This window comes from Syngnathus floridae, chromosome 2 (assembly GCF_059516105.1).
Source record: "Syngnathus floridae isolate MCC-2025c chromosome 2, RoL_Sflo_1.0, whole genome shotgun sequence".
Classification (NCBI taxonomy): Eukaryota; Metazoa; Chordata; class Actinopteri; order Syngnathiformes; family Syngnathidae; genus Syngnathus; species Syngnathus floridae.
The window spans coordinates 26866547-26882215 of NC_142414.1; the positions used below are offsets into that span (position 1 = coordinate 26866547).

The 15669-nt window shown below is 42.5% G+C and overlaps 1 protein-coding gene across 3 annotated transcripts; it reads left to right on the plus strand.

Annotated features, from left to right (window-relative positions):
* Positions 1-300: 300 nt before the first annotated feature.
* cenpe (centromere protein E) lies at positions 301-14223 on the plus strand. 3 transcript variants are annotated; one of them, XR_015857186.1, is made up of 50 exons: positions 301-443; positions 713-825; positions 909-998; positions 1088-1206; positions 1307-1426; positions 1704-1785; positions 1857-1924; positions 2032-2106; positions 2278-2329; positions 2423-2510; positions 2593-2731; positions 3028-3147; positions 3257-3409; positions 3485-3635; positions 3726-3822; positions 3893-4127; positions 4204-4245; positions 4361-4528; positions 4646-4720; positions 4881-4949; positions 5183-5314; positions 5439-5616; positions 5696-5850; positions 5969-6067; positions 6162-6311; positions 6559-6642; positions 6770-6886; positions 6963-7079; positions 7148-7363; positions 7588-7665; positions 8119-8229; positions 8341-8514; positions 8672-8866; positions 8942-9166; positions 9239-9472; positions 9532-9723; positions 9805-9900; positions 9993-10073; positions 10203-10328; positions 10407-10601; positions 10683-10880; positions 11097-11309; positions 11395-11598; positions 11736-11912; positions 12026-12126; positions 12208-12305; positions 12691-12826; positions 12900-13237; positions 13314-13418; positions 14087-14223. XR_015857186.1 is itself a non-coding variant. In XM_088369402.1 (50 exons), the coding sequence occupies exons 1-50, from the start codon at positions 388-390 to the stop codon at positions 14146-14148; spliced, it is 6633 nt and encodes a 2210-aa protein (XP_088225528.1). In that variant the 5' UTR covers positions 301-387; the 3' UTR covers positions 14149-14223. The 3 variants fall into 3 exon arrangements, 2 of the variants coding, with proteins under 2 accessions (XP_088225528.1, XP_088225529.1); XM_088369402.1 differs by having other exon boundaries at positions 13314-13352; XM_088369403.1 differs by lacking the exon at positions 13314-13418.
* Positions 14224-15669: the final 1446 nt, after the last annotated feature.

Sequence of the window (15669 nt, forward strand, 5' to 3'; positions counted from 1 at the left end):
AGATTGTTGTAGTATAAATGTTGTCCACGTGAGGTCACTATTCTCACGTCTATCCACACTGGGTTCTGACAATGCGGAAATATGTAAATACATATTTATGAAATGCATATGTTCAACCATCACTATAACAATAGTACGTGAATTGCTCCTTGATTTATTGCGAAATGTATCAGCGGTATAGAAAATGGATGGAAGAGTGCCTTTATCGTACTTGATACACACTTCTTACCAGTAGAGGGCGACAGTGTGTCTACACGCTCTAAGCCTACGTTATTTACCAATAGAAGAAGATATTTGAATTCTTAAACGACCCAACTCGGGTGCGTCGCGGAAAGAAGGTTGACGAGAAGAATTTAGTTTGATCTTGTGGGGCTATAAAGCAGCAAAATGGCTGAGGAGTCAGCCGTTAAAGTGTGTGTTCGAGTGCGTCCGATTATTAAAAGGTGAGTTATCAGAGTTCATGTAACTTTTTCCGCAAAAATGCTCATTTCATAGACTAACTAGGAAAAATAACGTCAACGCTTAAGTTAAACAGCGGTGGACTGCATTTTTAAAAAAACGATGTATCAACTCTTTTGCAAGCGTTATTTTTCCGTGAATGTCTTTAATGTTACGCGACTCTCTGTTAACGCCTTAGTAAACGCAAAGTGGTGAAAAACGCTAATTCCACAAATTCCATGAAACAACATTCTTCAATGTTTCCTTGCTACAGAGAAGAAGGTGTTCCATCAGAACAAGCAGCGCCTGTTCAAGTTTTTTGGAAAACAGATAAGAAATCAATTCATCAGATTGATGATGGGAGCTCCACAAAGAGTTTCAGTTTTGGTATGGCTTTTCTGCAAAACAATGGACTTTGTATGATGTTTTTAAATCAACAGTCAGAATATCGTGAAATCTTTTGTATACAGACAGAGTGTTCACTCCTGAAGAAACAACCAATCAGCTGTACCAGGAAATTGCAAAGCCATTGGTTGTTTCAACTGTGCAAGGATACAACGGTTAGTGTTTGCACCTTCAATATAGTATATATGCACATATATACATGCTCTTGTGCACGTGTGAGTTGTCACTTTTTTGCTTTAAACAGGAACCATCTTTGCTTACGGTCAGACATCCTCTGGAAAGACATTCACCATGATGGGGAGTGACCATGTTCCCGGTGTCATACCACTCGCTATTGATGGTGTCTTTGAAACCATTAAAAAGGTCAAATATATTGTAGATTTATTTCATGTTTTTGTGATAGGCTATGGTTTGTTTTTTTGGTCAATATCATTTTATCAACAATGTTCTGTTTGGTCTACAGTGTCCAGAGAAGGAGTTTCTTCTCAGGGTGTCTTACATGGAAATATACAATGAAACCGTGACTGATTTGCTAGTAGATAGCTGGAAAAGAAAACCTCTGGAAGTCCGAGAGAGTTTAAATGTAAGTTGTCTTTTATTGATTTTTACATGTCACCTTTGTGATATTCTTGTAAATTGGGGGCTGATCATGTCACTTTCTGCTGGTACCAGGTGGTAAAGAGCAAAGCTTTAAAATGTATTTATTTGCAACGTCAAAAAGGTACAACATAATCCTTTAGCATGCGTTTTGCTATTTTTTGATCTGATTTTGAGACAGTCCCATCGATGAAGGCAACAATCCCGAGACACTTGTTAGCTTTTCATTTGTAATTTTGAATCTTCATATTTCTTATCGGCAGAAAACCATCTATGTTGCTGACCTGACTGAGGAACTGGTGACCTCCTCTGCACAAGCACTGGCTTGGATTCGCAAAGGAGAAAGTAAGTCTGAGGGATTGTCTCATCTGGCTATACAGTACAGTAATTCATTCAATGCGTATTTGACCCTGCAGAAAACCGTCACTACGGAAAGACGGAAATGAACGAGCGCAGCAGCCGCTCACACACCGTCTTTCGAATGGTAAGCAACTATTCCAGTTCACTTAAAAATTGAAAAAATGTCTATGGTTGTATTTTTAACAAAGGACTATTCAATTAATCAATAACCAATGCTCTACTGTGCTTTAGATCCTCGAGAGTCGTGAAAGAAGTGACCTGGGATCAGGGGAAAATGCCGACGGCGCCATCATCGTTTCTCATTTGGTAAGTCGGCATATATAGTTTTGCATATTCTTTTTTTTTCCCCTCTGTTCATTCCATTTTATTCCACTATTACAACCCTGTCAACAGTGGCTGTTCAATTTAAAGCGCATGATAAATAAATTAAATTAGATTCTCATTTAATTCTTCTGTTTTTTCCCCTCCCTGTCTCAGAATTTAGTTGACTTGGCTGGATCAGAAAGAGCAAGCCAAACAGGGGCCGAAGGTAAACAACTCGAGTTTTTTTTTGCGCACTTGCTTTAATGCTCCGTCGACTTGAGGATAAACAATACTTGGATTGAATGAATCCACTTGTTAGGTACACGCTTGAAGGAAGGCTGCAATATCAATCGCAGCCTTTTCACACTTGGCCAAGTGATCAAGAAGCTAAGTGAAGAAAGCCAAAGGTAGGTCAAATGGGAAGATGTACTGGACTTGTTTACATTTTGTATTCAGTCCTAAAATGCTGAATTATTGTTCACATGGCAGTGTTTCCAGAAGTTTCATCAACTACAGAGACAGCAAGTTAACGAGGATTCTTCAGAACTCCCTCGGTGGAAACGCCAAAACCGTCATCTTGTGCACAATCACCACTGCGACTCTTGATGAGACGCTCCGCACTCTGCAGGTTCACACCAATGATGTCATTCAAAATACCACAATATTATTTTTGCGAGAACTTTCAATTTACAGGCACTGAAAGTAGGCTTTCAAATGCTATGTTTTTGGAAAACCAACCACAAATCTCTACTACCATTTGCTTTAAATGTAATTACATACCTCCTACAAGATGTTCCTAAATCATTTTTCAGGAGTGTGTGATATCCATAAACATGTTAGAACTGAAACGGTTTAGTTATTTTTTTTTTTTTATTTCAGTGTTGCTCTGTGTTGAAATGATCTTCGTATGTTTTCATTCTACAGTTTGCCAGCACTGCAAAGAAAATGAAAAATGATCCACATGTCACAGAAGTTTCAGATGACGGTGCGCTTCTTAGAAGATATCGCACCGAAATTGTCGACCTCAAGAGACGACTTCAGGAGGCATGACATTAAATTTTATTTTTTTTATTCCCCCTCCCCGTTCCTCAATCACCACGGATCGCATATCCGAATCATTTTCTGTACTGACCAAATGCCTCCCACGCTGCAGGTTTCCTCCATAACACAGACCACGGCAACAGAGAAAGCGGTGCTCTCACAACTTCTCCAAGAAAAACATCAACTTCAAGTGGAGCAAGAGGACCGAATAAGAAACCTCACCAAACTTCTGGTCACAAGCAACAACCTGACTTGTGTACAAAAGGTTACTAAGAATGAAAATAAGAAAATCCTCTCCTTCATTGCTGTCCTAACAACCTTTCCGATGATTGTGTTGAAGGTTCCCAAACGTCGGGTTACGTGGGGAGGGAAAATGCTACGCTTGGCCCAGCCGTCTCCCAGCGAAGACTGTCTGTCGGACCGTAGCTTTGCTGCGTCCGTCAGTCGGAAGAGGAAAGTTCATTCCTCCTCTGTGATGGAGCAGATCGAAGGTAAGGACAAGAACCGCTTAGTCATCATGCATGTTCATTTGTTTGTACTGCAAGATTGAGAGTGACGTTCACAATTTGGGATTTGAACAGATGAAGACTTTGATGGTGACTGGGAGATTCCTGATGAGTCGTCAGATGACACGAGCCAATGTCAAGACTTTGTGACTTTCCGGAGCATGGCTAGCAGGTACTTGTGCAATTCCAATGATCCTGTCGTGAGTTTTGCGGTCTATTCATTTTATTGGTGACCGTTTTAGGGCGGCTGAAAGAGTGGCAGAGCTGGAAGTTGAACTTCAAACCGTCGGCCAGCAAAATCAGCAAGCCCACGATCGAATCGTGGCAATGGAGCAGAAGGCCGCCGAAGTTGACCTCAAGCTCCAAAGCGAAATGCAGGAAAAATCTCAGGCCGTAGACAAAGTCCAGTTGCTGGAGCTCCACGTGACAGATCTAAAACTACAACTTGAGGAACAGCAGTTGAACTCTGGTCAACAAGTGCGTAGTGAACTGAATTCATAGTCTCTTGTTCGCTTTGCTGCTTTTATTTTACTCTATTTTTTTCTCGCCCTAGCTGGAAGACGATCAGCGTTATGAGATTCTAGCCACTGAAATGGTAAATATGATTTTTAACTCTACTGTTGGGAAAGGAAACAGCATAAACAGTCGTGTCAGCATGAAAAAAATAAACCATGACCTAATGAGTTCTCGTTGTTTGGATGTGTTTTTAGGATATGCTGGCGTCTGAGCGAGATTATCTCAGGCAGGCGCTGGATCTTGCCCGGGAGCGGACTCAAATACTGGAGATGGAGAAAACTGCACTTTCACAGGAGCTTGAGGAAAAAACGGAATTGCAGGAATTCATATCTCTTGAGGAGAAGATGAGAAACGAACAGGAGGTATTTAAAAAAAAAAAAAAAGAAAGCAATTGGCTGCCCTGTTTCAATACCTGTGCGGATGGATGTATTGCTTTGTAAATATATGTTGATATTTTGCCGTTGTTTGTGATCTCACAGTGCGAGTTGAAAAATAGAATTTGCTCATTGAAGGAAGCTATGGAATCCCGAGAACTTCAGTACTTGGAACTTCAGGTGAGGAGGCCTTTTTTTTTCCAGCTAAATAGGACTAAAATGTACTATTATGCAAATTAATTTCAACTGTTCAATTTGATTTAAAAAATAAATAAATACATTTCTTAGTCCTGGCAGTGCATAAATAAAATCAAATGTTTTTGTTTTTCTTTTTTAAAAGACAAATTTGGAGACCGTCTCTGAAGAGCTGAGGAAGAAAACCAAAATCGCTGATGATCTTCAGAATATGGTATGGAGTATTTATATCTAGTCATAGTTCACATTTGTAGGTAACATTATCTAAATAGTGAGAAGTAGAAAATAACAGACAAGGTAATGCCGAATGTTTTTACACCTTTATTTTTTGTCTATGGTGTCTTTCTTGTATTGCCATAGTTAAACATTGCCAAAGCAGCTACAGCTATATTTAAAAAAAAAAAAAAATAATTAACTGCAAAGGGCTGTTTTGTTTCCTTCTTTTAGTGTGGCAAAGATTTGTCCAAAGAAGTGGCAAAGCTTCAGCTTTCTCTCGATGACTCGGAGGCCCTCGGCAGAGAGACAAAGAAAGAATGGGCAGTTCTGCGCAGCGAAAACCTTGCCTTGCAAGAGTTGAAGGTATGGAGGTAACAAAAATAGGCAAAGGAGGTTGAACTTGAATTCATCAGCACCTACCCCCCTCGAAATAAATAGATTGTTGTTCGTGAGCCCACTCTTCCTTTCGTCCTCATCTTCTCTTCAGATCACCCTGACTGACAGCCACGAAAAGATGGAAGCTGAAGTCACCAGCCTGCGTCTTCAACTTGAGGCCGAAAAATCACATTTCAAGAAGATGCAGGCGGATCTCCAGAAAGAGCTCAACGTCGTGTTTAACGAGAACATGAAGCTAACCAGTCTACTTGACGGCAAAGTCCCCAGGAGTAGGTTTTTACAAGATGGGCCCTACTAATCCCGACAGCGGCGGATTTTCAGGTTGATGGCAATGTTTTCCGTACGCAGATATGATGGAGAGCGTGGAACTTGAGAGAACAGTGACCGACCTGAAAAAGGAGCTTGCGGCATCTCAAGAAGCCGAGGGTGTCCTCAGAGCTCAAGTGGAGGAACTCCAGTCTCTTCAGGCTCCCACATTTGAAGCCGGCAACCCAGAGAAACCGGTTTGTTTATGAACCAAACTTCAATCGAGTCTTAAATTGATTATTTGGTGGCCCTCGATGTACTGACAGCAAAGGCAGTCCATACAGGTGCTTCAAAACCTTGTCGTCTCATGCGCAGATTTCTTCTCAAGAGTTGGAGGAGCTCGAATCCGTTGTGGCGACTCTCAGAGCGGAGCGAGACCAGCTCCAGATGGATCTGCAAGAAAATATAGATATGGTCAGCTTTCGCCATCTTAATAGCTTTTTCATTTTTTTGGGGGGGGGTGTGTCCAAGGCCAAAGCCTCATTTCTCATTCCATGCGTCAAAACAGATGATCGAGCTTCAGGAGGAGCTCAGGACGGAACTCGGGGAAAAAGTTGTTCTAAAAGAACGGATCAAGCAGCTGGAAGAGTCACAAACAGACAACTTAGAAAAGCCTTTAGATGATTTGACTGCAGAGCTTGAGACGTTGCAAGCACAAGTAAGTCGAAGCCAAAATTTGCCATGTCTAACAAATGCCAAATTTGATTCATATCACACTTTTGTGGTTTTCAATCGCAAAGTTGAGTTGGTGTATGTTGTAGCGTTGCAACCTTTCAAAAGAAGTTACTACTTTCCTATTGGCCTTTTTATTTTATGTTCTGCACGTTTGAGTCAGTTGAGATTTCAGCCTTGTCGGCCCCTCGGAAGTCTCCACATCCAGGCATGTTTTCTTCTCCCCGTTTCAGAAAGAGCAACTTGAGGTGACTCTACAAGTAGTCAATGAGCAAAAGGACAAACTAGAGGGAGAGCTGAAGCACTTTATTGATGGGGTGAGTGAAGGCTTTGCTTTTCCACATGGCAAAATCCACTTTGGAGATGATGAATTGATTTTTGGTAAATACATTTTTTCTCTATATATAACTGAATTGATCCCTTTTTTTGGGGGTCAAATATTAGGCTGAAGAGAATCAAAGCCTTCTACATTCCCTCCAATCTCAGCTTCAAGAGCAAGTTGAGAGAAATGATGATATTGAGCAATCGGCTGGAGAGAAACAAGCTCAGCTGCAGCAGCAGGTTTGTTGAATGCACCTTAAAAAATTGGACACATACCCTAAACCTCCAGTCAATTGTTTCCTTTTTTATTTTTTAGGTTGAAGAGTCTCAAACTCTTCTCCAGTCCCTTCAAGATGAGCTTGAAGAGCTGAAGCACAAGAACAATCATCTTGTCAAAGTCACTGAGGAGACGGAGTTTGAGTTAAAGCAAAGTGTAAGTTTTGTCCTACCCATTTGTTTTCTTTCCGCTGGTGCCTCTAAAATAAACCTTCTTTTAAACAGATTAAGATTTTGAGCCAAGAGCTTGAAACTGCAAAAGCAAATGGGGCTGACCTCAACGAGGACACCGGACGTCAGACTTTGACGGAAGAGACTCGGGAGTTGCTGTCCAGAGTGACGTCTCTCACTGAGGAGAGGGATCAGCTGCTTGAGACGGTGAAGCACCTGAGACAGGACAAGATGCAGCTCAGGACAGAACTGGAGGAAAATATGGAGATGGTAAGGGAGTGTACTTAGATCAATGTGGCTTAGTCATAGCAACTCATCGATTTGTAATGTCATTGGACGACGCGTTTCCGAATCAGATGCATAACAAAACTGCCATTTTCAATATTCATGACGGCTCACAAAAAGGAGCATGTCGTTTTTTTATGAATTGTGGGTCACCCCAGTTGCCCCGTCCTTGTTCTTGGAGATGCAATTCAAATGTTGATCTGTTTTAGATGCAGTGTGGGTTGCAGCAACAGTTGGAGTCAGATCTGCCGTTGCTGAAAGAACTCCAGGGTCAACAGAATGCACAGGTAAGGTTCTGCTGACACTCGAATCTGGCCAATTTGTGATCTACCAATTTGCCGATCTGCCTTATTTTGTTCACGCAGCGAGTCACTGAAAAAGTTTTCTACTCTTTCTGGAACATCTTAACATAGCATCAGATGGTGCCAAAACAGCTGCTTAATGGAAACAATGAATACGTTCAATTAAAATAAATAAATAAAGTATATCACTAACTTTCTATTCTCGTTTTGGCTTAATGTCCTATTGAAGGTGTGGAATTTCTTGTCAAGGTGGTAGGTTTGCTTTTAAGTGAATGCATGTTTACGATAATTCACTAAGGAGTAAGTGGGCCTCTTGAAAACCGTAATCCAGTGTTATCATGATAAGGAATTGTGTCTGTATGCTCCTACCAAAACAAAAATGTTCTGTGTATGGTTTTATTTAAGAACACTGCCTTTGTTCATGTTGGGGATTTTCAGACTGCCGAGACTCAAGCAGAGCTCACAGTAGCAGAAGAGAAGATCCGACTTCTACAGGAAGAGATCAACCTGTTAATGAATGAAAACAAATGCCAAGAACTTCAAAATCAGGTAAGAACTAACTATTTTTTTTAATATATGGCTATGGATTTCTTTCTATGTAGATCTTAGCTCTTGTGTGCACAGTCATGGTCATTCCAGTGAAGTCTCACATCTTCACAGGTTCAGAGGCTGTCTGAGGAGCTTGAGTGTGCCGTCGCAGAGCGAAGCAGCCTCCAATCGGAGATGGAGAAGCTGCTTTGTCAAGTGACTTCTCTCGGTGAAGAGCGACATCAGCTGCATGAGCAACTGGAGGCACTGGGACAGGAAACAAGCCAGCTCAGAGCACAACTGGAGGTGACGTCAATTTGAAATTTAATACTCCTAGAAATGGAATTCAGTCTTCTTATTGAACCTCAGCCTCTAATATGTATTTTACACACACACACATAAAAAGTAGTGTTGGGGCCTCTGTCAATCATTAATTGTTTTATTTATTTTGTCCGATTTACAGACGAGGGCTTTAACGGACGAGTCGGAGTGTGTCGAAGCGGAGAAAAATGCCCAACAGGCTGAGGAGTTGGAGAACCTGACGTGCAAAGTTGCGGCTCTGGCTGAGGAGCGAGCTCAACTGCAGGAGACGGTGGAGATGCTCACTCAAGAGAAAAATCAGCTGACAGTAAAGCTGGAGGAGGTGACGGAAGCAGAGGTTGGTCATCTTGTACTGAGACGACACTTGGCTAAAGCAAAGGCACTGATCTTTGCATTTTTCTTTTGTGTGTAGAAAATGCACTTAATTGCCATGGTCGAAGCTGAGCGAGCTGCTCCACCAGTTGAGACAGAAAGTAAACATCAGAGCTCCACTGAGGACCTGGAGAACTTGAATTGCAGAGTGATGTCTCTGAGTGAGGAGCGAGCTCAGTTGCAGGAGACACTGGAACTACTCCGACGGGACAAAAATGAGATTCTAGCAAAGCTAGAGGATGTGGTGGAAACGTATCAAGAGGAGGTTTGTAAGATTTCGCAATGCTCTCTGCATTACAGTACAAATCACTAAACAGACTTTTTCGATCTTTTGTAGAAAATGCATTTAACCGAAAAACTCCGAGGAGTTGAAACGGAGAGAGATGTTTTACTGGCTGAGAAGGAACGTCAGCTTCAGAGCGCCACTGATGAATTGGAAAAGCTGAATTGCGGCGTGACGTCTCTGAGTGAGGAGCGTGCTCAGCTGCAGGAGACGTTGGAAATACTCAGACAGGACAAAAACGAGCTCACGGCCAAGCTCGAGCATGTGACTGAAACATTTCAAACGGAGGTAGGATTGTTTTGAAATGTTCATGTTTCACCTTGTTAATGTCGAATGTTCTTTTGCAGAATATGTATTTAATTGAGAAGATCAAAGGGATCGAAGACGAGCTGGAAAGTAGACATCAGAGCTCGTCGGAGGAGTTAAAGAAGCTCAATTGCAGAGTGAAGTCTCTCGATGAGGAGCGCGCGCACTTGCGGGAGACCTTGGAAGAAGTTGAGCGTGAGAAAAAACGGCTTAAAACGGAGCTGCAGGACAAGGTGAGCGCAGCACAGTTGTCGTGTCGAATTGTAATTCCAGGCGAGTGGCTTGGGTAAACGACGTTCAAATGATTGTTGAAGGTCTCCACAATGCAAGAGAGCGAGAACAAGCACAAGGAGTCCAGGTTGCTGCAGCAGGCCGAGGCCAGAAAATTGGAGAGCGACCTTCGACAAGAGGTGGAGATGCTCGTCAAAGCTCCATTGTGACAGAGCACAAAGAATAGACAATTTTCCATCCAAACATGCATCTTTTCTCACAAATACTTTAGGTGCAGCAGCTGGAGGAGCAGCTCAAAACCATCAAGGAAAATCAAACGGTGGTTCAAACTGAGGCGACCACGTCACAGCAGGTTTCTTTTTTCCACTTTTAGTTCTGCAATGTAAATGTAGATTTCTGTACAAAAGAAAACATTTATTATTATTGCCAGAAAAGAGTCAATGTACACTTTTTTGAACATTGCTTTTCTTCATCTTCTCAGTTGCTGGCGGAAGCAAACGCAACCGTGGCCATACTCAATGAGAAGCTGAAAAGTTGCGAGCAGGACTTGACAGCCTCCAAGGTGACGGGAAAATCCAGGCTGCGCGATTTAACTTTGCAACTTGAGGTAAATGCATCGCCGGGTGTGGAGGAAATCATTTCCGCTTTTGTTTTGACATCACAAGGATTGTCCAACCATTTACAGGAGTTATTTGGACGCCTGGAGCAATTTATACACAAAACCGGCCAGCTTCAACCCGCATTCGAAGGCGACAGCCTAAGGGCGGAACTTTTTGTGACTAATGAGGAGTACAACTCCTTTCCTCAAGCCACGCGGAAAATCGCCAACGTGGTCTACAGGCTGGGAGCCCAGAATCTTAGCACTCTCCAGATTATGCTTGTAAATAACCAACTATTCCTTCCATGTGATAATTTCGCTAAATGCACACGGGATTTATGAAATTCTCTCTTTCCCCCCCAGGATGCCCTTCAGGTAGAGGCCAAAGAATTCCAGAGGATTTTCCGGGAGTCGATCCAAATTGACGCGACCATCTTTGAGGAGTGGCACTTGCAGGATGTGTTGCGCTGCAAAGCCGACTCTCCTCCAGACCTGGACTATTCCTCAGAGCAGACTCGCAGATTGGCTGAACTAATCGACAAAAGACAGTTCTACGTGCAGGTTAGATTCACAAATTCACCTACAGTGTTCCCAATAATTATTTAGAATGGGGAACTAGTTTGTATTTTTTTTTCCAAGCATTTTTAACATCAATGTTCTAAGTCCAACATAAGATTTTTTTTTTTTTTTTTTTTTGCGGTTTAATTTTTTCATATAGGCAATTCCACATTTCATCTTTGATGCTTTTAAAAATGACAAACATGCCTTGTTTTACAGAAAGTGGGCCACATTTTGGAGACCCTCGATGCAGCCTTGGATTCTTACCACAATGAAGTTTCTGCTGAGGACAGAGAGAGGGCAAGGTTCTCAGGGCTGGTGCAGGAGGAGCGCGCCAGACAACCTTTAGATGCCAGTAGGATGCACGGCCTCTTTAGCGCTGAGGCCGCCAGCAGGTCTGCGGTGCTGCAAAGCAGAAAAATACTTTTGCAGGTAAGTTTTGTGCTCTCATTTCTTTTTTTTCCTCACCTAACTCTGGGGAAAGTGCTCACTCCACGTCTCTCTGAACCCCCTGCAGAGCATCTTTACTGACCGCGATGTTCAGTATCAGGAATTGCAGCAGGTGACGGCGCGGGCTCAGTCCCAGTTGCAAGAAGAAAAAAGCAAGCGTGTCGCTCTGCGGCAGAAGCTAGAGGAGAACCCGGAAAGGCCAGAGCTGACTTTGCTCGGTAACAACCAAGAATTTAATAGTCTACTCCAGCAATCTGAGGAGAAAGTCAAAGTAAGTCTCATCATTTTAGATTGATAACCGAGAAGGGCTTCAATCAGTCATAATGTTCTCCGTTTATTTGAAGCACTTCGTGTATGTATACATTCTCAATTTTCGTGACGCGTAAATGGACATGTTTTCTTCATCAGGCGTTGTGTCTCAAGAACAAGGAGCTCGAAGAGACGCAGCAAAAAAACAACACTTGCATCTCTGGGTACAAGAAGACCATTCAGCAACTTGAGACCGAACTTATGGAGAATCGGGTCAAGGTTGAAGAACTAAAGAACGACGTGAAAATCCTGAAGAGCCAACTGCACGAATCTGAGGTTGGTTCCAACAACGCCACCTGAAAACTACGAGCAGCCATCGGGAATGTCATTCAGGATTAGCGGAATGAAATGCTTCCGATTTTTCATGACTCACAGCTCTTGTCTGATAGGAACGTGCATCGCCTTCAGTTGCCGAGCTGCAGAAAGCCCAAGCGCAGTTGTACATGAAAACAATGGAGTTGAGCGTGGCTTCTGATAAACACCAACAAGAGTAAGGAAGGACCGGCTACAGCCGCTACTGGTACCGTCTTTTCTTCCCGCTCGTCACATTCTGCCCCCGATGATCTTTCAGGATCCAGAGGATGACCGCCGCCTTGCAAATGAAGGAAGAGTCGGTGAGGAAACTGAAGGAGTCGCTAAGGGTGTTGCAGCAGCAAGGAGCCGATCCATGTAAGACGGCGGCTCTCGCATTATCGTGCCCAAAATAAATATTCAATTATAACCCCAAATATAGTAGCACAGTTTGCCCAAGTCTTCCAAAAATGAAAAAGAAAGCTGCTTTTAATCATTAAAACTGAAACTGAAAACAAAATTCTAAAAATAAAATTGCATTCAAATGTAAATATAAAAGCAATACACTCAAAGTACTCTCTTTAAGGTTAAAAAAAAAAAGAAGCTTTGAGCGAATGTATTTTGAATATTCTGTCAATGTTATCAATCAATATTTTATTTTGCGTTTAAGTGTATTTTAAAACATTATTGTTGAATCACTTCTTATTTCTCGATTAGCGAAAAATCATTTTCTACCTCACGTGTGTCTTGAATGCTTCTTTAGTCCTGAAGGGTGAAGAGCTTTGTGACCGTTTTCTGAACCCGCGGGGTGTGGTGATCAAGAGCAGCGCCATGCTCCAAAACAGCAAACTGGAGGAGGAGGTCAAACAGCTTCAAGTTAAAATCGCACAGCTTGAAAGGTAAGACACAGACGCCGGCCGGCCGGCCGCATCGCTCGGCTTTCCCTCTTGACGTGTTTGTGTTCCGTCTCAGCGTGATTTCCAGTCAGCAGGCGGACCTTAGCAAATGGAAGAACAGAGCGCTCAAGATCAAGTCAATGGTCAAAGCGGAAATCAAGCCTTCGCCGCCGTGCACTCCCACCAAACGTGGACTACCCGTGTGCCCGGACCTCCTCCCTCAGTCACCAAAGAAGTTGCTACTTGCGTCCCACAAGGTCCCGGACTCCCCCGTCAGGCAGTTGGACGCTCCACGCATCCCGCTGCTCAACTCTCCCAAAAGCCGATTTTTTGACGAAGGCGCAAACACGGATCTGCTTTCCAGAACATTTCCCAGAAAGTTCTTCGATAACTCCAGCCTTGGACTCAGCGCAGGTAAAACGCCATGAACAAATCTTAGCTGGCAGTGGGTGCACTTCAGCTGCAATTTAAGGCTGTTTATCTCTGTCAGAGGTCGCCCATGTTCCCGTCGAAACGGATTCAGAGGCCGGTCGGTAACTGCCGTCGGTCACATTGCGGATTTTGTCACTTTCTTCAAATATTGCTTAGTTAAAAGGTGACAGTTTTCATTTGACTGCACTGACACACTGAAGTGGGCCTGCAACCGTCTTCCTTTTTGGGTGACTTGACATTTCTCCACAGGCGTCACGTCACTCCCTTGGCGAATTTATTATTTTTTTGGGGATCGGTGATGCCAGACAGGCAGATGTTACACATCGCTGGCATTGGGCAGAAATTGGCGTGCTTGTTCAACCATTAACGTGGCATTGGCAAAGAGAGCGAGTCATTTTCAATACTTTAGATTGGTCAAATATTTGTACAAAGTATAGATTTGTGCAATAAAATATTACATTTACCAAACTGACTAAACACATGAGCCCGACATCAGCAATGTTGTTAATAGCACAGGTGTCAAACGCGAGGACCGTGGGCCAGATCTGGCACACCGCGTTATTTTATGTCTGTTAACTAAGATGACCCTCGTGAAAACCTCTACCAAAATGTTTGTTGAAATAGAAAGTATGCAATATATCGGTATCGGTCTTGAATGCTTTTCTGAAAGGCAAAGTAATTGATCCGTTGCAAAACAAACACACTGGGGGATGTTTTAAGCACAAATTTACGAGTCTTTGAAAAGTGGTGTATTTCCACAAGCACTTTGGGGTTACTTCCTGAACACCAGTTATTCATAAGTGTTTTTTTTTTCTCCCCTTGTTTTTGCAGATGCCACCTCGGATGGGTGTGCCTCTCAGTCGTCGGACGTCCCAGATTGTGTCACGCAGTGAACGCAACATTTTTCCTTCTTTTCTTTTAAATAGGTATTTTTAGAATTAAATAAAGAACCGAGGTCTTGCAGTTGCCATTTTGTTTTGCTTTTTCTCTTCTAGTGAGAGCGCACGCTTATGAGAGGTCAAATTTTCAACAGACTGGTCTGTACATTTAATCTTAAACGTCCTGTCATGTAAGATTTTTATTTTATTTTTTTGGGATGGTTGCCATAATAATCTATTGCTGTGTTACCTTCAAGCCAACAGGGGGCACACTGAGCTCAGTTACAGAATTGTATATATCGAATCGTTCAAAAATGCAACAGATTTCTGGAATTAAACAGTGTCGTGGAAAAAAAAAAAAGTATTTGCCCCTCTCTACTCCTTTTACCCATTGTTTCACCACTTTAATGTTTGATATCACCAAACAATTCTAATTATCAGAGAAAGACAAGCCAGGTGAATATTAAAACCGGTTTACTTCTCGGAACTATGCCATTTTCGTCCATTCTCTTCCTCAATATTGAGTCATGAAAACTAGCTTTCGCTGAAGCGAGGGTGGCCTCCAGTCATTTGTTCCAATCTTGGTCCCGAGGTCTTTTGTGGCCTCCCGGGCGACGGGGGGTCATTTTTTTTAAGAACTGGCTGTTCTTCGTTTTCTCCATTTGTGGCTAATGGCTATAGCATGTTTTGCTAAAGCTCGACTTTGTTACCATTTCTAGACTGATGACGGGAGATGACTTAAACAATAATAATAAACCGAATTAATGGTACAATAGAAGAAACCAAACCATGATGTTTGTAAGCCCAGGAGACCAGTGTGCCAATTCAAAATACTGGCTCCAGCATTAATCTCATTTTTAAGCTTATCTTTCAGCAGGGAGAAGCCGAACGAACGGTTTCATTTGTAGACTTGTGCGAAAACACACATCAAACATGTCACCACGAATGGGGGACCTCTGAGTCCTCCCCCCATCTTCTGCCCCCATCAACATGTGACAAAAAAAAGTTTAAATTTGGTTTCAGAGGATGAACATATCAGTGCGTAGACGTTCCGCTGTCAGGTAAAATGACAGATCGCTTTTACTGTATCGTGACTTTGAACTCTGGGACGTTAAGGAGACAGATTGTTTTTGTCAAGCAGAGAGGGAAAAAAAAAACGACCTTGAACCTAAAATCCTTTCACAAATGTGAACAATCTAAAAATATTCATCCCCCTTTCAAAAGTGAAACTGATGGAATTTAGGAGACCTGATGTCACCACTGGCTAAGAAGCACAGCCACAATATATATTTTGGACTTTTATTATTCAAAGAGAGCTATCATTTTAGCAAGCATTGTGGTCCAAAGGTGAAATGGGAATATTTGAATATGTGTATGAAAGGCAACATATGAAAGGTGCCTCTTGGTGTTGTTTGAATCCCATTTGAATTTTGCTTCTTTTGTTCATTTGGCAATGTTACATGTTCTGCTGCTAATTATACAAGCTCGCGAGTCTTCGCACCTTGAGAACGATACAAACACAACTGTTTTTGACAT